Source organism: Strix uralensis, chromosome 13 (genome assembly GCF_047716275.1).
Source record: "Strix uralensis isolate ZFMK-TIS-50842 chromosome 13, bStrUra1, whole genome shotgun sequence".
NCBI classification, from domain to species: domain Eukaryota; kingdom Metazoa; phylum Chordata; class Aves; order Strigiformes; family Strigidae; genus Strix; species Strix uralensis.
The window spans coordinates 14,144,856-14,167,198 of NC_133984.1; the positions used below are offsets into that span (position 1 = coordinate 14,144,856).

Here is a 22,343-nt window from a genome sequence, read left to right on the forward strand (position 1 = left end):
CACTGTTTTCATGAGTTGCAGGGACAGGTTATGTCTCACTCCCCAGTATAGGGTGAGACGGATGCATTGCAATGCACATCATGCACATACCTTGAACTGTGATTTTTAGCATGGTTTCCTAAGAAAGCAAGAGGTACAGAATTACAATATCTCTCTGCTCATCTATCAGTCTCACCCATCCAGCTTCCAGCTAACTTTTATGGTGGAATATTGCTATCAGTAAAATGGAAGGTACTATATTAATAAATAGGAAACCAGGCTTCATTAGTTCTGCTCTTCAGGGAACATCATGTTCAAACATGTTTTGAGATCATCTTCAGAGGACACTTTCTCCATATGCCATTCTGTTACATATTTTGAATTCCCAGGCATTGCATCATCCAAAGCTAAAAATCAGTTTTATACCATTTCTAGTCCCAGGAAAACTCTGACCAAGCAGAGAAAAGTCTGGATGAGTCCAGCAGTGATTTGACCGAACTGATCAAGAGGCGCCTTGAGAGTGTAGCCAGCACAGGAAGCTCTGCCAGCTCAGGATTTATTGAAGACAAGAGTTACAGCGATTCAGAGGATGATGAAGAAGGTAAAAGAAACCTACCTAATCCCAGATCTTTTATTGTAAAGATTTCTGTCACTTCACTAGTGCCACACACACTATCACACACTTTACAAGCCCTTACTCAGTTTGACTTGTTCCTGAAGCTGCAAATTCCTTCTCTCGCCTGTGCCCCACCCCAACTTTCTCACAAAAAGAGATTTGCAATAATTTAAGCATATAAAAGCTGCTCCTGTTGCGTAAGAGGAGTAATAGCAATATTTTACCAGATTTGTGGGGCCAGTCTGTCCCCTGTTTCATCACTCGTTTAAATAGTTTCCCTCGCTTTTATCCCCAGATGTTATTTTCCCCATAGCTAAATGACATGATTAATGTTCGAGGGAACTTTTTTAATCATCTGATCTTCTGCCTGCCAGGCCAGTGGTTCCTAAGATGGAGTTGTAATCCTCGTAGAGAACTCATGTAACAATACTCAGATACAGGGCTGGGGTCATCAGCATACAAGGGGCACCACTGCCAAAAAAGTTCGGAGCTGTTGCTCTAGTGTTTTGCCATGTCTGTGATCTCTCCTAGATGCTGAGGATCTGTACAAGCGGCCCCTGACTTTGGAGGATCTGATTTGCTATAGCTTCCAAGTGGCAAAAGGCATGGAGTTTCTCGCCTCCCGAAAAGTGAGCTCATTAAAATGTCAGGGCTGAACTTTTCACGGAATCATGAGTATCTGAAATCTAAATATACTTTTGAGCCTGAGTAATCTGCTATCTGCTCTTATATTAAAGTGTTGGAGATCACATTAGCTCTGGTGGTTAAGCAATAAGTAGCACTGAAGAAGTTGTAAAGGAATATCCATCATGTTCTTGGCTACAAGGACTGGCATCTGTAACATGAGAGTTTAGATAGAAGGAGTGAATACAGATTGTAAGACAATTCATGGAACTGTCTCATAAATAAAAGCAGAACAGGCTTCTCACAGAGAAAGATCCTTCTAGTTTGGTCAACAAAAGTACTACTGAAAAATGAAGAGGGAGTATCCAGCTATTTATTTAGCTTCTCAGCAACGTTGGAGACTATCAACAGAGTTAGCAACTCTTTTGGATACAAAAAAAGTATGTTTGTAGCCTGTGGAACGCTTGCTTTTCAAGTAATTGAATGTAATACACATGCCAAAGTACGCACAAAACTGAGAGCTTGCACTTATCACACAGCTACCAGGGAGGCACACACAGAAATCAGGAGCACAGTTACCCCAGTCTCACACACACTCATGGGAAGCTGCAGTTGCTTTTTGACCTCTCTCAAATTTCCTGCAGAACGATTAACTGGAAAATGGCACTCCCTTCATCTCGTCATAACTGTGAAAGTTGTTTCACATAGAAAAATCAGAAAACTAACAGCAATACGTGGCTTGTTCCCCGAGTTGTTTTCTCTTTTGCATATGACAGTATATTTGTGGCAGATTCCCACATATATTTTCCTTCTCTAACCTGCTCACATAAAAAGTTCAGTTATGTTTCCATTTCCAAAGAAGGTCTCATGCTTTCAACTCTAGCAGGGGCTCGTTGTCCAGGCAGACCCTCTGATCTTGCTTGTCCTCATTCCTTCACAGTGCATTCATCGGGATTTGGCAGCAAGGAACATCCTTCTTTCAGAGAACAACGTGGTTAAGATCTGTGACTTTGGCCTAGCCAGGGATATTTATAAAGATCCTGACTATGTACGGAAAGGAGATGTAAGTGAAAGAAACTTGAAATGCTAATCTTGAGATTTTATTCCACTAGGGCTTGGGCAGATCAGTAAAACCAGTTCTGGCAACATGTTGTGTCTTCTGCATTCTTAGGCCAGACTTCCACTCAAATGGATGGCTCCAGAAGCTATTTTTGACAAAATTTACACAACGCAGAGTGACGTATGGTCTTTTGGAGTGCTGTTATGGGAAATATTTTCTCTAGGTAAGAATGGTTTAAAACCCTTTTTCCCCCTAATTTATGGCTCTATTGCTAAGAAAAGCTTTTAACAAAATGTGGTAACATGGTGTCATGTTTCTATTTCAGTTAGTACAAGTGCACAGTGTAGATCAGGTGTAAAATAAAGTCACTGGACTGAAGTCAGTAAGAACTCCACCTGGCAAAGTACATGAAAACAGTGAATATTGGGGAGGGGGGAGGGAAACCAAAACCCAAAACACTGGACCTAACATTTGTAATAACTGTAACCAACAGAGCACAGAGATAATACAACCGTCTGCTGCTCAGGAGTGAAATACTTCTTTGAGAGCAGTGAAGAAGTTTTCCTGTCAAACCATATTTTCTGCTAAGCAGCCTGCTTCAGGAAACCACACAGCTCAAAGGTTGCAGAGGATTCCACTGCTGTTGACATAGTGGTCTCATGTTGCTAGTGACAGTCCATGGAACACAAGGGAGTTCGCCCACATGACATTTTATCCCAGCTTGATTATCTTCCCCACAAAATCTAAGTAAGATTTTCTAAGTAAGAAAAATGTATTGGCAGCAGCTGCCATCAGGTTGATACGAGAACCAGTGCTAGACTCTGCATAAGTCATTTTGGCAGCAAACAGGTAGAATGCATACTCTTCTGGCCATATCATTTGTAAGCCACAACATTTTTGAAAGAATAGTAATGGTGTTCTTTATGTACTATAGATTTCATCTTACAATGCTGTTAGAAATCCCAGCCTCACTGAGATCTGCTTACTGTCCAGCAGATAAAGCCCTGAAATTGAGACAAGCAGTCTTACAGACAGTTGGACTTTGCCACTCTCAAATTGTCCTTGCAGACTGGCAAGTTTTGTTTTCCTGAGGGAATTTAGGAATGTGAGCTCTGGGTTTTTAATCAGCATTCACAGACAAAAGGAAACAAGACCCATTGTCAACTTAAACTGCTGAATTTTAAAGCAAACTCTGTAATCTCCTACTACCTTTGGTTCATGGATCAGCTGAAATTAATGATTGGGCTCAAGATGCTAAATCAAGATCTGGATGCAAAGTCTGGAGCTGTTTCTATCCTAATCTTTTCTTTAGGGCTGACTGCAAAGATTACATCCTGATTTCAGTCTGAGTCTTTCATTTGGACTTTTCTCTAGCTCATATCAGCACGCAAAACAGAAAGTTGACACTCAAATGGTTAAAACAAGTGGCAGTTACTGCTTTCTCCAGAGTTCAGTCCCATTTATTTAGAGTTTTGTTATTTCGGTGTAACACCTCCACGGCTCTGTAACAGCATCACCTGCTGCATGTGTTTTGAAATACAACAGAAAGACAAAGCTCCAGAAGCACCAGCAATGCCCCACTTCTAATAGATTATTCAAGAAGATGTATTAGCATTAGCATGCAGAGACACACTCAGAGGGGACAGTTTCTCCATTGGGTATCTCCAAGGAACCAAATGAACTGAATACTGATGAATGGCAAGGACCACTGTAGAAGGCAAACTGTTTATATCATTCACAAAGGTCCTGACAGAGTTTAAGAGATGTGAACTTTGCGTCATTGGGCTTTTAATACTGAAGACTAATAAAAATTAAAATATAGGCACTGAAATTCTAATTTTAACTATTTAAAAATAATTTATCTGGTTTCTTTTAATTTTAGATAGTCTCTTTTCTTAATGAAGGTGCTTACTTGGAACAATAGACTGTCCTCTTCTGAGTTCAGAGGAATCTACTAAATTACTCCAAGGGCTGCCATCCATAGAGCAGCCTCTGCCCTCGCTATGACGTAGATCACAAACTACTTTCTTCAATCCATGGCACAGATTCAAAAGCAGTCATTTTCTCTAAGAGGGTTTTTCATACAGATCATCCAGGCATGTCTGTGGTTTGGCACTACTCACATCTGCAGCTCACACGATAAATATTTAATTAAGGATTTGTGTCACTGATTGAACTCTCTTATATAAAAGTTTTACAGATCATTGAAAGCCAGGGGATGGAAGTTATTTGTCGTTGCTACAGGGTATGTTTTGGCTCCCATTTACAACTGCTGCTTTTTACTGGGTCCCACAGACTTAGCACCCTCTAAAGAGGAAAAGATACTGATTAGCAAAATGCACAGTTTAGTTTGGACATGGGTCCTTTCAGGGTCAGAAGCTGAATGAAGCACGATAGGCTTCCCCCAGAAAGGCTGGCAGATTGGATTCATTTTCCACAGGGAAATCAGGACTTGAGAGGCTGTTAATTTTCATTTGGGGCTGAGTTTGCATTGAGCTTTGCATTATTTAAATGGGGTCAGCACACCTCACGTCAGGTAGCGCCAGCGGTGTTTAATACATCTTGAAATCACTTACATGGCACATTACAGAATGTTGGTGTGTCCTGGAATTTAAATGTGCACTGTTCAAAAAGCAATCAAAGATAATTATGTAAACAAGCAGTGCTTGGTAGTATAACATCAGCATCTTATTATCTTACTGAAATAAAACTAAGATCAAAAGAGTGCTACCATATCCAATGCATGCCCCATCTTTGAGCATTTTGGAAGAGATTTCCACTTAGGAAAATGTCATGTGTAGACCTTACACCATATGTTTCAGTCTACATTTTTTCAAGCTGTCTCAGCATCCCAAATCCAAGTTATTAGGCTTATCACATAGTCCAGATGAGGTACAAGGGTAAGTGGAGGTGGAAAAGGGAGAGTTCCTTGCTTTTATGATCTGAGCTGACTCCACCTGGTAGGAGGCCAGCACCAGTCAAAATATAAACTACCAAAAGATCTTGCAATCAAAAATTATTCTTCTTTGCCTTCCCTGTACTTGCTCTCACTAACATATTGCAGTTGATGTTGATATGATCAATGATGTAATCAAAGAAAGATAACTCCAATTGTGAGATCCATTGGAATTCTCCATCCCTCCTTACCCAATTCTACTGTGTCGCCCTTAAGGTCTCAGTCCCAATTGACTAATCAGTCCCAAAAGACTAATTCTTATAACCTCTGATGTGCTCATGAGCCAGATCCAGCCAGTGATACTCAGCAAACTGAGGGGTTTCTTTTGCACATCAGAATGGTCAGTGTAAAATGGCCATTCATCAATGCATTCCATTCAGCTCCTCCTAATTGAAATCAGTTGGCCATGATGGCACAACAATTACATAATGCAGTCAGAAATGAATGAAAAAGACCATGCAGCCCCTCTCTTCTCTAATGAGGGGGTTGTTTTCAGTGTTGTCCCAGTACATTGACAATCTAGGGCTAACTAGATCAAGCGAGGCTTATGCTCACTTCTCTTGAGAGTCTGTGCCACTGTTAAATGGACAGGGAATCAACTGGGAAAGTCACAGATGTTTTCACAAAACCTCAGTACTTTGTAAGGGTTTGTAAAGATAAGCCTGTACAGATGAAAAGACAAGCTAAAGAGAGTTCAGGAGATGTACATGGACAGCACTTTAGCAGCTTGGACAAGCTACTCAGTGCCCCCAGAGCCTGTTCCTATCCTTATCGTTTAGTCACAGTGTAACTGTGGGAAAGTGACACTATAGTTTATTCAGAGAGACCTTGTGAGTTGATAGAATCCTGTTTTGAGATCTTTGGCTAATGGGTGATGCCATGTGAGCTGAACATTTAATTAGCAGGTTATTATGATCATAATGACAGGCTAAAGACAGAATTAGGAAGGAAAATCAAGATATAAAGCAGAAATTATGCTACTGACTATTTCCAATCTACACAACTCCAGGAAACGCTCTTAACACTGTGATCTGATACTTGCACATCAAGGGAATTCAGATGGGCTGTGGCTAAGCATCCTTGAGCTTTGAATGTCATCGGAGCCGATTTGCTGTGTTGGGATGCCCTCTTAGGAAGCTGCCAGGATCTTTGCTCCCCAGTGCATAGTTTTGCAGATTGAGCAGTCAGATTCACAGAGTACAATAATTCTGTAAACAGCCAAATTTTGGCACTCTCTTCACAGCTTTTATCTAAAAGATTTCTACTGTGCTTGTTGTGCCCCCAAGTGCACAGCACATGATGGTGTTTCCAAAATGGAGGAAAAAAATGCAGGAAATAGGCAGGAACGTTATAGACAGTAAATCATACAGATTCCCCAAGGGCTGGATACAGATCCAGATTCCATTCAATCCACTATGTTAAGACACGATTAAATTTTTTCCAAATTCACCATCCAGCCTCTAGGATGCCAAAATGTGAAAGAGAAGAGTTGCACTGCATGTGAAGCCTTTGCTGAGAAGGAAGGCACGAAAGCCTACAGATCTTTTAGGTCTATCCACAGTAGGTTCAGTAACCTTTCAAACTTCACTTGTAGACATCTCTTGAATTTTACCTATGAGGTCTGGATAACTCAGATGCCAGAGCACTTTCTCAAATTATATATTTGTTCCCCTTATTTATGGTGCATCATAAAGTGCAGTTGTCATACAACAAAGATCACAACCTCTGAAAAGCTCCTGTTCGCTCGTTAGTTTAAAAGTGCATTCAGTGCATACATACATTTATTCTAGTCATTCCTCTGAAGATAACCATTTACACAGGTAAGTGAAATAAGTCTCACTCCTCCATTTTGATGACTGCTAGGCCAACTTTTTTGCAAGCTAATATAATACTACCAGACCCTTTACAGATGTCTACCTCTCAAAAGCAATTACAGTTGCCATGAACCATCCTCCCAGATTTCACACTAACAATTCAGTGGCCCTGAAAATAAGCAGCATTGAACAGACGCTCAGAAAAGAAAACAAGACTAAAAATTTGGAATGTCATTTTTCAAGGAAATTTTACCTGTAGGACTGCATAATACATATACAATACTAAATGGTGAACCAGGAGAGGAGGACTACAATTCCACACCTGAGGTTGAACTGCAAGATTCTGACGGCCTTCTGCAGGAGACAGATGCCTACAGATTTCTCTGCACTTACTGAGGCCAGTGAGGCCAGAGATTCTAAATCAGTGAGTGATGAGCAGGACTTATTTATTTCATGGGTATTCACTTAGTGCAGGATATTGGCAGACTGACAGTTTGGAAAACGGTATGTAACAAATTGAATGAGCTGGAACTTTTCTACCACTGACCAAGAGGTCATTTAAAGTCTCAAACTAATAAAATTTACTTCTCTTCTGTCATATTTTACCTTGGAGTGGTCCTGGTTATATCACAAATGCGGAGGAGACAGCATGATTGAAATCTCTAAAGAGACAGAATGAGTCTGTAACAGCTTTCCAAAAAAACCACATAGATAGCAAGTGACTGCAACCCCTTCTTTGCTCTAGCTTCTTTTACTGTCAGACGCTAGGTAATCTTGAATGCTCAGCAGAAATCACCAATATGTGGTGGTGGGGGAAATATGAATTGTGCCATACTGGAGCCTCCTCCTTATTTCTCCCATCAGGTGCCTCACCATACCCTGGAGTGCAGATAGATGAGGACTTTTGCCGACGGCTCAAAGAAGGAACCCGGATGAGATCTCCAGAGTACTCTACTCCAGAAGTGTAAGAGGTCCTGGTTTTGTACTGAGAGCTGATACATGTCATTTATGTATTACAAAAGAGCTTGTATTTAAGTGTGGAGGAGGAAAGAGACCTCATCAGATGTTAGCTATATATTTTGTATTTTGTTTTCAGTAAATGTTGTAGTTGGGTGTCCTGATATCACAGATGAATGCTAAAGACAGACCAAGTCAGCTTGACCTTTGCCAACAAGGTTAACAGATCTCCCCATGTCAGTTGTAGTTCACGAATCTCAGTTCAGGAGACTACTGCATCTGCCTTGATTTCCAATTCTGTGACTAGAAACTAGGCATCCATAACTATGACTTATTTCAGCAATATCAGTGGGGCCTATCAGTCAAATGTTAAGTTAGGTGAAAATAAAAAGCTCAGTTGAGGCAGGAATATAGAAGGAAAAAGCATCCCACATGGAAACTAGAATAGAATTTCAGCACATGGAGATTTGAATCTGTCTTAATCCAAAACTATCTGAACAATGACCAAAACAAGCAGCAGCTGAATGGAACAGTTGGAAGCAAAGCTCCTATCCTTTTCCTTTCTTAACACCTGTGGTTTTTATCTAGCTACCAGACAATGCTGGATTGTTGGCATGGAGTACCCACAGAGAGGCCTACTTTCACTGAGCTTGTGGAGCGCTTAGGAGATCTTCTTCAAGCCAATGTGCAGCAGGTAGAGCAATACAAACATTTCTTCAACAAATGTAGATATCGGTGTTTATGTATGTGGATATGTGTATGCGTGTGCACAGACAAAGTCTGTGTTGAGCAGTAATATTAGATTTGACTTCATAACAGAGGTCACAAGGAAAATGGCTCCTGGGATGAGAAAAGAAAATGTTAACTATTCAAAGGGGATTATATTTTAAAACTAGATGTTTATCCATCCATAATAAGCAGAAACTTGCATTAATTAAAAAAATGCTCAGCTGTCCCTTAGAGGAACAATAGTGCTTTATCTCACAAACAATTTTAATTAGATTCCAACATAGTAAACTGCCAGTAGTTGGTCTGAACTTTCTCATTTTCTGAGCTTATGTTCATCAGTACTCTTAGGAGCTTTAGTGATGCAGTTTAAAGCTCAGAAAGTCAATTACATAATTATTAATTTCATAGTAGTTAAATCATTGTTGTCTTCGTCAGTAAAAACAACCAGACCAGTTATGTAACTGTCAATTTAATTTAAGAAGAAATCAAACATTCTCTTCCAGCTCCTTCCTGTTTGTAAACAAATTTAGTGAAGCTAAGTTGAACAGGGCCCAGTTTGCATTATGAAGAGCTTGTGAGTTTTATCCTATAACCAAAGTAAATTAAGGAGACATAAAAATCATGATAAGGGAATAGGGCACTTAACTGCTTCTCAAAATTAAAAAAAAAAAAAAATCAAGCAAAGGGAAATTTGGACAAGTAATTTTAGGACTTAAAGGAAGAGTCATTTCTGAAGATTACTGCAGGGGTGTAATGACAATGCAGAGCTTATTAAGATGTGTACTGAATTCCATTAAACTTGCAGCATCAATTTCTCATAAGGACAAGAAATAAAATCCTTTAAGGCTACCATTTTAAGGACCAACTCTTCCTAAGCTGCAACTCCTTATGTTGAACATAAGCAAAAAGTCTATACATAGGCAATATTCCTTTACCAGTTCCAAAAATCTGTTAGTCTTATCAGCCATAGGGGCTTTGTGACTTCAAGCCACTCCCTCCCTTCTCCCAAACACATGGCTTAGACTTGGATTTAGGTGTCCCTGAGACTAGTCCGTTGGAATTCCCAGAGGCCAGCGCAATGACAATATAGAGGACTGCTTTCCTGAAGTGCAGATCAGTGAAATTCACTGAGGCAGAACAGCCACTCATCTGGAAAGTAGTAATGATCACAAAGAAATTGCTGCAAACTCATCAAAGATGCTGCTGTGAAAGTCAGCAAAGCCATCTACTTTTAAACCAGATGCACATATACTGACACCCTCAATACAACTGTCGCATTGCTGTGCCATATGCGAGGGACGTTTAGAAGTCTTGTAACTGCTACAACGATCAGTGAAGCAATAGCTCAGGCTGAGATGCCTGGAACAGAAAACATGCTAACTGCAGATGAGTCTGGAACATTAGAGACCATTTTCAGCCATTCTACGTTGTAGGTTGCCCAAAGTGTACCATTTTCCACATACAAAGCCTCCTACACAGTAAATGTTGGGAAAAGCTATACATTCTGACTTCCACATGTTGTAAAGAACATTATAATCACTCTGAAGAAACACCATAAAGTAAAGATAAAATAAAATCTAGTCCTTTCTCAGTGTAAAACTCTGTAGAATATAATAACCTTTTACATCTTTAATGAACTTTACCTGCTCTATGATCTTTTATGTTATTAATTATATAGGATGGTAAAGACTATATTCCACTGAACATTACCTTGTGTCCTGATGGAGAATCTAACTCCAAAACTTGCCCTGTGGAAGAAAACTTGAACAACTGTGTTAATCGCTGGAGTGCAGTGGAAACTGGGTAAGAAAAATATTTATGGGGGCAGGAGGGAAAGAAAGATTTGATATAGCTGGACACTGTTTGTTGTCCTCTCTCAATATGGCTGTTTTAAAGGAGTTGGACAGACAAATTTGTCAGGGTATTGTTTATTAGTTACAAGAGATGAGAAAAGAAAACTGGTCCAGGAAACTGAGCTGTTAATTGAGCTACCAACTGGTGCAGCATCTGCTTGGGTTTTATGCTGACCCCTCAACTTTCTTGCTTTCAGTAACAACAGCAAGAAGCGACCACTGAGTGTGAAGACATTTGATGAGGTGCCAGTGGAAAAGGAGAAAGTGATGCATGAGGTAAGTGAGGTGATTGAATCCTTCTCCACCAGGTTCACAGATCACTTGTCACCAGCACCAGAAACACACATTAGAGCTTTTGAAATCTGTTTGGTAAGAAAAAGCTTTAAATCAAGCAGAAGATTTGGCCCTGGCATCTCACACATACGTCTGTATGACAACAACGAGGGACCTGCATTTAGCTTAACAAATAATTTAAAGGGAAGCTCATGCATGATTATCCTAGCTTTGATCAGGCTAAGGGGCTTTATATTACATATTCCAATATGTTTTTTCCACCATAAGAAAATGGCAGCTCATTGAAATGGAGCCATTTGAAGGAAATGTGTCCAGAACACATTTTGGCTGGCTGAGACAGCCAGTAACTTGGTGGTGGTGAGGGTGTTCAGTTCTGGATAGACAAGATCAAGATTCAAGTTCCTGCTTTACTTGATTCACACAGAGGGCTTTAACCCTGGATTTTCCTCACCCTAAGTGAACATATTTGTTGCTAGTTAAATGGCACTGCAGGGAGGGAGAGTGTTGAAAGGTTTCATTTTCACTCCAGTGGAAAACAAAAGCTTGTTTTGTAACAGAATGATGGTTCTGCTTGTTGTCTTACTCTGAAATTACAGGTTCCAAAGGTGGAGGGGTTTTTTATTATTATTTTTTCTTCCTTATTTAAAAAACAAAAACAAAAAACCCAACTAATTTCCTTTGTGGTTCAGGTACTCAGTGGCTGCAGTGCCGTGTGCAGTCCACACCACTTGACTCAATGACAAATTTTGTGCCACTAAGGAGGGATCTTTGTGACACGTGCATGTTTGAGGCAGATCAAACTTTAGCCAGGAAGCATGAAGACCTCAGGAAACCTTCTAACAGAGGAACAAGGCAGTCATCAGGTGGCTAGAAGCAGCAAAAGAAAAGAAAGATGTGTACACTTTTATAGAAACAAGCCAGTCTGTCTACGCTGCTAGTCAGGGAACTGTCCCCCATGCTCCAGCTAAGAGTCTCTCTTGGACAGAGCCATTCCTCAGATGAACTCTCTTGGGAAGGGTCAAGTCTCTAGCCACAACTTGTCCTGGACATATTTCATGTCCTTGACAAATATAGCGTATTTCTCAACTGTTCTCTTGCTAGTATGAACTGATGCCCATTATTCCCTAGTATTTTGCCAGATGTAATTTCTCTGCCTTTATCAGAGCATCTTAGGGATTAGAAGGCTTAGAATTTTCTCTGGCTCCTGCATCTTTCCTCTTGCAGGATAAAAATCTGTTCCTCTGAATCACACAAAGACATTTATTAGATAGATCTGTTATCAGTAAGAGATTACTGCTGCCAGCATGAGCATTATTTTCCTAAATGCTCCCTCTTTGTGGCATTTTGAAGTAAGTTGTTACATGAAGGGGGAAGTTTCAAAAAAGGGTAATAATGCATTAACAGATCAGAAATAAATGTGATATTTCAATGAGGACCTTTTAAAGCAAAATTATGGTGTGATCTACTTTTGGACAAAGTAATTGCACTTGGGTTACTAAAATTATCTTAAATATCAAGACATTAATACTGATTAGGTCATTATTTCAAATAGTTGCCCAGGAATTCTGTAAGTGCTCTACCACACCTTCCTGCAATTGTGCTACTTATCTGTAGTCTCTGTTGATATTCTTCTAACAATCCTTCTGTAAGCAAAATGCAAAGGAGCACTCAGATAAATTGTTTCTAGACCACACATTTTAAGGGGAAATAGTCAAGATAAAAACCAGAGAAAAGCTGGATTATACGAAGGTTTTGACAGACATAATTAATTTAGGATTTTACTTTATACTTTGAAAACTAGTTTCTAGACTGATCTTATTAATAACTGAGATATTACCAAAGCATTTATAAAAAGGCTTTTGCTTTTTATTTATTGTTTGCTGGGATTACTTTTTCTGTTTCAATCAGTTTCACTGGTAAAATAAGACTTACTAGAGTTTCACTTCTCATGTTGAAGTCTTTTGCTTTCTTGGTTTTGACAGAGAGACATGCAAATTTCCAGCATCACAAAATATTTCAAATGCAAAGGAACCCCCCAAACATTAAATATTTTTTAAATTACTTAAAACAAGGACTGTGCATGTCTGTGAACTTGTGTAGCACTTAGCACAGTAACAGCTTGATCTTAATTGCAACCTTGAGACTCAATTTTAAGTGCAGCAGAATCACAACCTCAACTTTTAAACTAATCAAGACAGTTTTGTTGGACAGCTCATTAAAAAATCCATAAACAAAGTACAACGAGCCTTTTAGACTATGTATCTTTGTAAAGCACTTGAATGTGCCAAAATGATACTAAACTTCCACTTCCTTAAAATTTCAATGCTTCTAATAGTGTATTTCCAGTAGGTATTTAGGGTACTTTTTCTCTGAGGAGCCAAGCCGGTATTATTGGATATATTCTTTATGAATTTCTGTCTATTTATATCTCAGTTATCCTACCTAGATGGTATCCATATGTCATGATTAATATCAATTTCAAGTTTGAAAATGTCAAATTGTTTTTTGATATGTTCATTTTAAGGGTGCTCTTTCAAAATACATATCAAAAACTTTATCATCACAAAACCAAGGCAAATGTTCTCAGGCTAAATAGCAGCATTATCAGGAACAGTTGGACAAAAAATGATAATATAGGCCCTGATAACAAAATATTCTGAAGAATTAGCTTAATGTCATACACCAACTGGACATATCTATGTGTTAAGCACTTTACTAAATAGCACACAATTGAGAGTTTTGATGCAAACATTTGCCGTCCAGGTTGTTTGTTGGAATCTTGTGATTACGTAGAATAGCTGGTAGCTCCTACATTAGTTCCAGTACACATGTGTCCGTATATAACACCTATAGATGGCCACCTTGTTGGCAGTCTCTCCCTAATAACACCACAGACAGGGATTCCCAACCTCTACAGGCCACAGTGAAGGAGAAGTTGCATTCTCCTGCCCTTGCTTTGTCTGCTCTGTAGCTGGAGACAGTTTTATAAGGTGAAATTCTATCAACATGCCTAAAAGCGATATCATCACAAAATAAGATAGCCGGAATTTGGTATTCTAACTAGCCCCTTGGCTGTCCTTCTCTACTGACTTTAACAGTGGTTTAGTCTGAGTCTTCTCCATGCTCTCCCCATGGAAGTCATTTCTAAGTTAAAAGTGCTGTCATGATCATTTGTCACTTTGCTGATAGTTCTATTCCTTTTGCTACTCAGGAGTCGGACAGTGGGATGGTGTTGACCTCAGATGAGATAAAAAGCCCGAAGAGGCTGGAAATCCGTTCTTGGCCTTATGGGATCATGGCTCTAGCGTGAGTACTTTTTGGTATTTCTTTTTAAGATAGTGTCCCATTCAGAAAAATGCTTCCAAAATTTGCAATTTTGTTTCTGATTCCAAAAGGAAAACTGTTAGACTATCTAAAGAAGCTAAAAGGAGAAGCAACTCCGGATTTCAGTCCTATGACTGAAAAAAGTTGATTTGGTGAATGTTGAAATGGTGATAAAAATGAAAACTCATTTCATCAGCTTTGAGCACATAATGTCTTGTCAATCAATTTAACTCTTCTTCCAAAATGCCAAGTTGCCTTGTGATTCTGAATCACATTCAAAAAAACCAAGAGAGTTCTCTCTAGTGAAGCTGGTGTTTCCTGCTCATGATCCTATCTCCTGGGGCAGAATATTCTGTACATGAGAAATGACAAGAGCAAAAGAGCTGAGAATATACATATCTACATTAGGTGTTTCTTGACTGACTCTCCAGTATTCTCATTTACTGATGGAACAAAGTTTGAAGAACTTGGTTTATTAATCCAGAAAATAACACTTAAAATTATACCAGTGTCTAACAAAGCTATCTTTAACTTCAGACATACAGAAGCACTAGCACCTTTGCAATTGATGGGATGTGAGAAAAGTTAAAAAGGCATGTATAGTAAAGAATAGTGTAAGCACTGCAAAGCACGTACTTCTACCAGAACCGTGATTTCTACATTTGCTTGAGCATAGCTATGAAGACAGTCCTACAGAGAAGTCCCTTAATCCTACCACCTTCATGATCCTATGAATTATATTGTTCATATTTGGTTTACAAATGAAGGCTGCGACAGTGTTTGCTGTATGTTTACCCATTCACGGTACATCCAATCACAGAAGAATAAAAGCAGGTATTTAGCCGTTAGCTAACAGTTAGCTCACAGTTCTGTATATTTCTGTAGCAATCAGGCACAAGCAGAGTTGACCTAGTAGTGAAATTGGTCTTCTCCACCTTCCTAGAAAAGTATAACAATAGTAACCCATTTTACTGATTCAAATATCAACTCATAGAATTTCAAAGAATAGCTACCCAAAATATCAAAAAAGAAATAATTCTGTAGCAAGGAATTCCATGTCTATTCAGTTAATTAAGCTAATTAGACTTTTAGTGGATTGCCTAGTTTTCTCTGAAATCTATTGATGAGATTTCTATTAGTTTCCTCTGTATTAAACTCTATGATCTTTTCCACCAGAGCAATTGCTTGTTCTATATCAAGTCATCATTCTTCTACATTAAAGAGAAATGATAGATGAGAAAAAAACAGTGCAATTTCTGCATAATATGGGAGAGTTCACATGAGAGTGCATAGTCAGAATGTAACAGTATTTCAGAGGGGCCAGCTCCCTCACTCAGAGACAAAAGCAAGATGCCTTGTCTTTTCAGGCCTTAAAACCACAAATTCCTAGATGTTTGAAGGCAGGAGAGAAGGAGAAAGAGGGAGAGGGAAAAGGTTATAAAAGGAAGGCTAGAGAGCCTTGCAGCACTAACAGGGAGCATTCAAATGCCACAGATTCTGCTGGATGTGTGACTTCAGGAATAATGTTGTTGGGCAGTATTTCCCATGTAGTACTGTCCTGGTGTTCCACCTGTCGGGGGATTAGGAGAGATCTAGATATGGTTCCATGTTTTTTATCCTATGCACATGCTGAGAGGATTTCTGCACAGCTCAGTGCACTGCTATGAAGACCAAATGGCACCAGATCTTAAAAAAGGTGCTCAAATGTCAGGAACTGCATTACTATGATGCTTTACCTGGACTGATTTACCTCTTTTTTCTGCATGATGTTGTGTTGACACAAATCTAACACATACCCACACACAAACAGCCTCCCTGATAGGATTTATCCTTCTAAAGATTTCTGTCAATCACCTCTGACTGCTGTTTCCCCTACTGCATTTCTCCTGTTTGGATAAACAGTTGGCAGAAGGTTTTCTCTCTCCCCCTTCCAGGCTTTCTTCTGAAAATCAGAAAAATCAACATCCAGCCAGATGTAGAAACACAAAAAATCCATAACAGCCTGTTCTTCGAGATTTCCAGGAAAACCTTCTGAACTGCTATCAGGCCCACTGGGAGTGAATGTGAAGTAACACAGCTCTGCTGGGTTCAGTGAATCTCTGCCTGACCCGCACCATCTGGGGCTCTCCCCATTTACAGTCAACACTTCCATAGGGATTCCATTCATCGCAAGATACCTGATACTTTCTGTGCCAGCCAGACCGCAAAAGACCATCTTAACAGAGGTCTGCTATAAAAGCAAACCCTGCAGCAAGCTGTGTTTGTCGTCTCCTTATTCCCAGGACCCTAGCTACCATTGAATGGACAGAGGTGTGTTTTTTCTTGGCCAAATCCTTCATTGAGTGTTTGAGGTCCAGCTGAGAAAGCTGTTTTGTCAGCTTCTTTTTTTTCTAATCTTGCAGACTATCATTGGCACAAATAACATTTTTAACATAGTCGCAGAGCATCCTAATGCCCTGTCTTTTGAGGACATGACACCCCTTGGCACTCCTGCACTGCTAACTTGAAAAACAAGCCTCAAAATCATATAGAATAGTCTAGGAGAGGTCAGAAGAGAGTGCTGGTTTAATAGGGGAGATAAAGTCACCCTTGTTAATTGTGTATCTCTCTCTATCAAAAACATTTACCCTGGATCCTTTTCAAACAGTCTTTCTTTTCTAAAACAAAACTGTTCAAAGGCTTAGCATGTTTTCTAAACCAGGGTGGCTGCATTTATTATTTTTGCCAAAATCTTGCTGTTTATTTATCTTGCATTCATTTCTCTGTCAAACTTAAAATTTGGCAACACTACACACCATGGAGTGTCAGTGTCAAGAGTTTACTGAAGATGAATCTGATACTCTGGGCCTGGGACCACTGTTAGACTGGACTAACCATTTCTGAGCTCTAAGCATCTTATACTGCTGAAGTACAAAGTCACAACAGTAGCTGTAGCAAGAGACAGAAATATTGACTGGGATAATGACACTGGAGTTACCATTCAAGGAAGCACGTTCAACATAGAGGGGGTTTAATGATGGGATGACTCTGGTGTCAAGTTTCATCTCATAATATTAACAGGCTACTGCCAAGCACTGCTTTAAAATTTTCTCAGAGACTCTATAATCAAGTCATTGTTTAAAATTATAATAAGTTTGACATCTGCTCAGTTGTCCTCCCTCCATCCTTTTCCCTTCTCTCCGCGCCCCAATTACCCTCAGTTGCTCTGAAACTACTTTATCTGGTTCTGGCCAAGTCCCATGACATCAGCTGACCTGAGGCTCAGCTGATGTGCTCTGGGCTCTAGATGCTGCATCCTGATCACATCACTGAGGGCTCTGCCTTTGCCAGAGCCAAACTGGGCCTAAGGCCAGTCAATAATATTGAAAATGATTTTGCTCATGAGCATCAGGCACTCATGTCCAAATGCAAGGTGCCCAACAAAAATGCAACCCAGCTGATTGGTCTGGAATCATTTTGCACCATCTCAGAGAAATGAGGCATGGAAATGTTTGCTCCATAGAAGAACTTAGTTTCAGAAGATTTTTCTTCTATGATGAGCACACTGAGTTAGCAAATATACTTACTGTTGTGTCATGCAGCACCTTGCTCTAGGACCTGACTTGAGCTCTCCAAAATATAGGTAACTTTGAATGAGTAGCTACTCATTATGTTAGTTGTACTTTGTATTTAGAAGTGTTTTGAAACACTGAATTCTTGATCCTAGACTATTGACACACTGATACTGCCAGAGAATAACCCAGGATTAAATTCTTACTGCACAGCACCCTGTCTAAGATGTATTAAAGCAAACTGTGAATCAATCATAACTATCAGAAGAAAAAATAACCCTTTTATTTCTTTCATTGCAGAAAAATTAAAAAAAAATTAATCACTCTTACTCTGTGCCTCATTAGACACCTATGAAAGCTGTTATAAAGCCCTGAAGCTCCTACATGTTATTATGAGATGTGGTCATTAGACAAACAGCTCTACTTGGCAACGCTCAGCCCAATTCCTCATCCTTCCCTAAACACAGCTTCTGAACAAGGCCAGGATTTCTACATGGACACAATAGTCCATTAGTTTTTCCTATTAAGGGCAAGATACTTGGGCAGCAAATTGCAAAGGAGTAAGAGCTGCTTCACAGCACTGGGAATAAGTGCTGTACTTGATACTGTAGTTCCTCACTGGATAGGGTGATTTTCTTACAGTCATCTCTCTCCATGCTCCTCGTCAAGTCATTGACCCTGAGATTTAGGCTAATAAAAACTGGCTCCCTTTCACATAAAATAAACAGCTCCAGTAATGATTTCCCAGCTCTTTGATGATTTCAGTATTTTTCCACCTCTAACCAAAATCTCTGGTTCATACAGTAGGATGAAAAAGTCTCATTAGGTCACTTAGGGCTTCTAGCTATTACAGGATTATCCTCTGTGGTATCTTCTAAACAACTTTGACACCTCTCCAAAAAACTTAAAAGAGATTGTGAAAGATTACTTAATATCCAGGCTAACTTTTCCTCCATCTAGTTTAATTTCTAGATTTTTCAGCTTCATCTGTACCAGGAAATCTGACATAACACAGTAAAAATGGGAACTGTTAATGGCTCTCGCTACCCACAGTATGACACTCATCCAAGCTTGTGTCTGGGTCATGAGACCTACTAACTGCATTGTGGCCACACATAGACACACTACACTGCATGCAGTAGCATAGAGCCCAAGCTCTGTGATAATCAGGCTGGCTGACACAGTCCTATTTACAGACCTGGCAGGCTTTCAGTTGTCAACACTGGGTCCACACAAGTAGGTTGCTCCACCTCATTTGGTTTCACATCTAGCAGACCCAACACTGGCACCAGGCTCAGGGACACTACAGAAATACAGCCTGAAGTGTAGCCGGATTTGCTGGTAATTATGAATATCACTCTTAGTTGATTTACGGCTACAGATTTACATTCTTCTAATCTTCTAGTATTGATTCCTCCAGTGCTTTCATCACTTTCGTACTTCCCCCCCAGAAACCTCCCTAGCTTGTAGGTATCTTTCTGAAAGAGAGGAGTCCAGTGCTATGCCTTGGCCAACTCTATTCTCAGCCTATGAAACAAGGCTGATGCCAACCCACCACATTCTGCAAAACATGTTTCCCCAACCAGCACTCCACAGAAACATGCACATTATGAAAGAGGTTTACGTTACAAAATCTGTTTGAGGTCAGGAAGTGGCAGTGTTCAGATTCTCATCTTTCCCCTTATCCTGCCCCAAATGGCACACATTCTTTCAAGGACAAACAAGTTTCTAAGTTGGTCACTGTAAAATGTACCATCTTGGGTCAGTGAGCGAATGTGTTTCAGTTGCATGTCATGATATTCACATGCTTAATCTTCAGCATTGTGCTGTGGTGAGAATACTAACAGTCAAGTGGGACTGGGATGAGACATTCACAGTTATGAGCAGATTTATCAAAACTGAACATCTCTTTTATCGCCTCCTACAGTTGCAGCACTCAGAAGTCAGGCAGAGGCAAAATCAGAAAGGAAATACCTTTTGGGGCAGCGTAATGCCAACCCAGGAGAAACACTGAACCAAGTAATGGCTAGCTTTTAATGAAATTATTTAATTACATAACCATTATTAACTTCTGTAGCTGCATAATTGTGTGATCAATCAAATCTAATGGCTTCAGTCAGAAATGTTTATCAGTGGGGCTCAGGGAGAATGTTTCTATCTTATACAGGGTAGTACAATTGTCTCAGAGCATAAAGGGGTTTTTGCTTTCCTCTGAAGCATCAAGTACTGTCCACTGCTGGAGGCAAGACTGATGTCTGATTCAGCGTGGCAGTTTCTATGTAGCAGATGAGATTTCAAGGACAAACAGAAAAGGGATGCTGCAGTCTTGTTTTCCAATATACAGTCCAAGCACATGTACAGTTCCCTGTTGCTGAGCATGAATGGAGTAGATTGAAATGTCAGTAATATAGAGCATTAAAGGGAAAAATGCTAAGAGCCTTGGATAGCATTAATTTAGGAAATGCATTTAGATGAAAGGAATAGTTCTGAAATTTAATTGCATTTTGGTCTGCCGTAAGACAGCTAATGACAAAACTTGCTTCTGACCTAACTCATCAGCTTTCTGTCTTTGGAGCAAGTATTAGATGTCAGCATTTAAAACTCCTTCTTCAAACACCAGCATGATTTAAACGATAGGCAGTCATTCCCAGATATCCAGGCTCCTGACCTACAGGGGCAGAAACCTAACAAGAACACTTGCTGGGGGTCTACATGGGTCTGAAGATTTCCCATTGTGTGGCCAAACTAAACCCTAATAACATTTATTTTCCTCCAGCACTCTGAGGTATGCAGGCTGGGGGCCAAGTTAAACAGATACTTTCAAGTTTCCCTTTGTCTCCACTGAGAGCTTTAATACCTGGCAAATCAGAAGCCAGAGAATCCATGGAATTGTCTGACACGAGCCAATAGAACTGAACAACAAAAAGAAAAATACATAAATAAACAGTGAAGCAAAGTTGTGGCTCCATTGCTCGTGCCAGGGAAGAATCTATCTACAAAGAAAGTGTGTGTGTATAGAAAGGGACAGCTGCCAAATGCATAGTATACAAAGTTTCCACTCACATTTTTCTCTGGACAAAGAGGAAAAACTTAGATTGTGAACTCAGAGTGTGCTACATTTTTGTTGAAGTTCTCAGGGTTACTATTTATTTTAGAATTTCTGCTTTGTCACTCAACAGGTTTGGTTTCAATGCCTTGTGCAGGTCTAAAAGCACAGTAACATTAGCTTTAATCTATAATCTCTGCCTTTGCATTTTAGAAGTCATAGAACCCAGGTTTATTCTAGACATGCAGGACATGATGCGCTGGCTCTTACAAGTCAGGGGTCCTGGGTTCACTTCCTAGAGACAAAGGTGGAGATGCAAACATGCTGTGGAAAGCCACCACAGCACACTAAAATCAGGCCGGTTAAGAAGCAGTCAATCTCCCACTGCAGCTGATTAAAGTTGTAGCTGTTTGTTGTGTCTGAATTTATGACTATGATATGCAGAGTATCACCTACTCCACACAGTCCCCCAAGAAGAGAAGTACAGGGATAGATAATTTACAGATGGACCCTACAGGCTGTTCAGTGTGGTTGTGCACAGATCATAAACCAGTGTTCCACTCTAGCCAATGCACTGCGTACTCATAACCTTTCCAGAATTAGCAAAAATTTCAAGTGAAGATACTGACAATAGTTCTGTCAGCCAGACTGAGAATATCTGCAGCTTGTGGGAAAACTGAAGCTTTTGACAGGTTCCAGATTCAGAGGCAAGATAACACAACTTCTAAAGCCACAGTAGTGTAACCTAGCAGGACATATTTACCCTTTTATAGTTGAAAGAAAGTGGGTCTACTGTATATTGCAATTCTGTCATGCCAAGCATCAACCTGCTCTTAAGCCTGCAGTGGTTCCCTCTGCTGTTAGCATCACAAAACCATGACAGTGCACACAGTTGGTGTCTTGGATCTGCTGCTTTTCATGATTTTTGCTCCTCTTCCTCCAATTACTGTACCTGTCTCTTAGCTATTGTTTTGTTTCCTGGAGCAGGAACTGGATTTGCTTTCTTTCGAAAGCACCCCACTCTAAATCCGTGATCAACTACTGGGGACTATAAGCACTGCAGCAGTACAAATACAATAAGTGTAATGAATTATACAATCAATTGATGAACTGTTGATTATTCATATTTGGTTTAGGGTCATTAGAACATAGCTTTATGCTACTTTAAACGCATACGAAATATACACAGAAAGTGCTTGAGCACTGTCTGACTTTAAATTCTCCCAGGCACATTCATAAGCCATTCTGAATTGAGACATGAGCAATGCCATAATCAGTCAGTGAGTGAAGCTTATCCCAAAGTGATGCACATTAAAATGTCCCTAAGCAAAGTGGAGAAGCTCAAAAGCCATTCTCACATTTGGATCCTTTTGAGAACCACCCCTAAATTATCCAGACCTCTTCCAATGAATTCCTCAGATGGAAGAAACCAGGCTTAACAGAACATTATTTTTAAGGCAGCCTGTCACAGAAAGTACCTTTTTTTTTCTCCACACCACTTGCTGTTCCTCAAGGTCACCTTGTGATACAAATCCTCTCC

At 39.8% G+C, this 22,343-nt stretch overlaps 1 protein-coding gene across 1 annotated transcript in view; it reads left to right on the forward strand.

Moving 5' to 3' along the window:
- LOC141949405 (vascular endothelial growth factor receptor kdr-like) overlaps positions 1–22,343 on the forward strand; it is a 142,034-nt gene that overhangs the window by 113,347 nt on the left and 6,344 nt on the right. Inside the window, exons 21-29 of the mRNA XM_074882941.1 lie at positions 415–580; positions 1,127–1,224; positions 2,160–2,282; positions 2,391–2,502; positions 7,914–8,013; positions 8,595–8,700; positions 10,414–10,538; positions 10,786–10,864; positions 14,094–14,188. Coding sequence (XP_074739042.1) covers positions 415–580; positions 1,127–1,224; positions 2,160–2,282; positions 2,391–2,502; positions 7,914–8,013; positions 8,595–8,700; positions 10,414–10,538; positions 10,786–10,864; positions 14,094–14,188 — 1,004 coding nt within the window. The remainder of the gene's footprint in view (positions 1–414; positions 581–1,126; positions 1,225–2,159; positions 2,283–2,390; positions 2,503–7,913; positions 8,014–8,594; positions 8,701–10,413; positions 10,539–10,785; positions 10,865–14,093; positions 14,189–22,343) is intronic.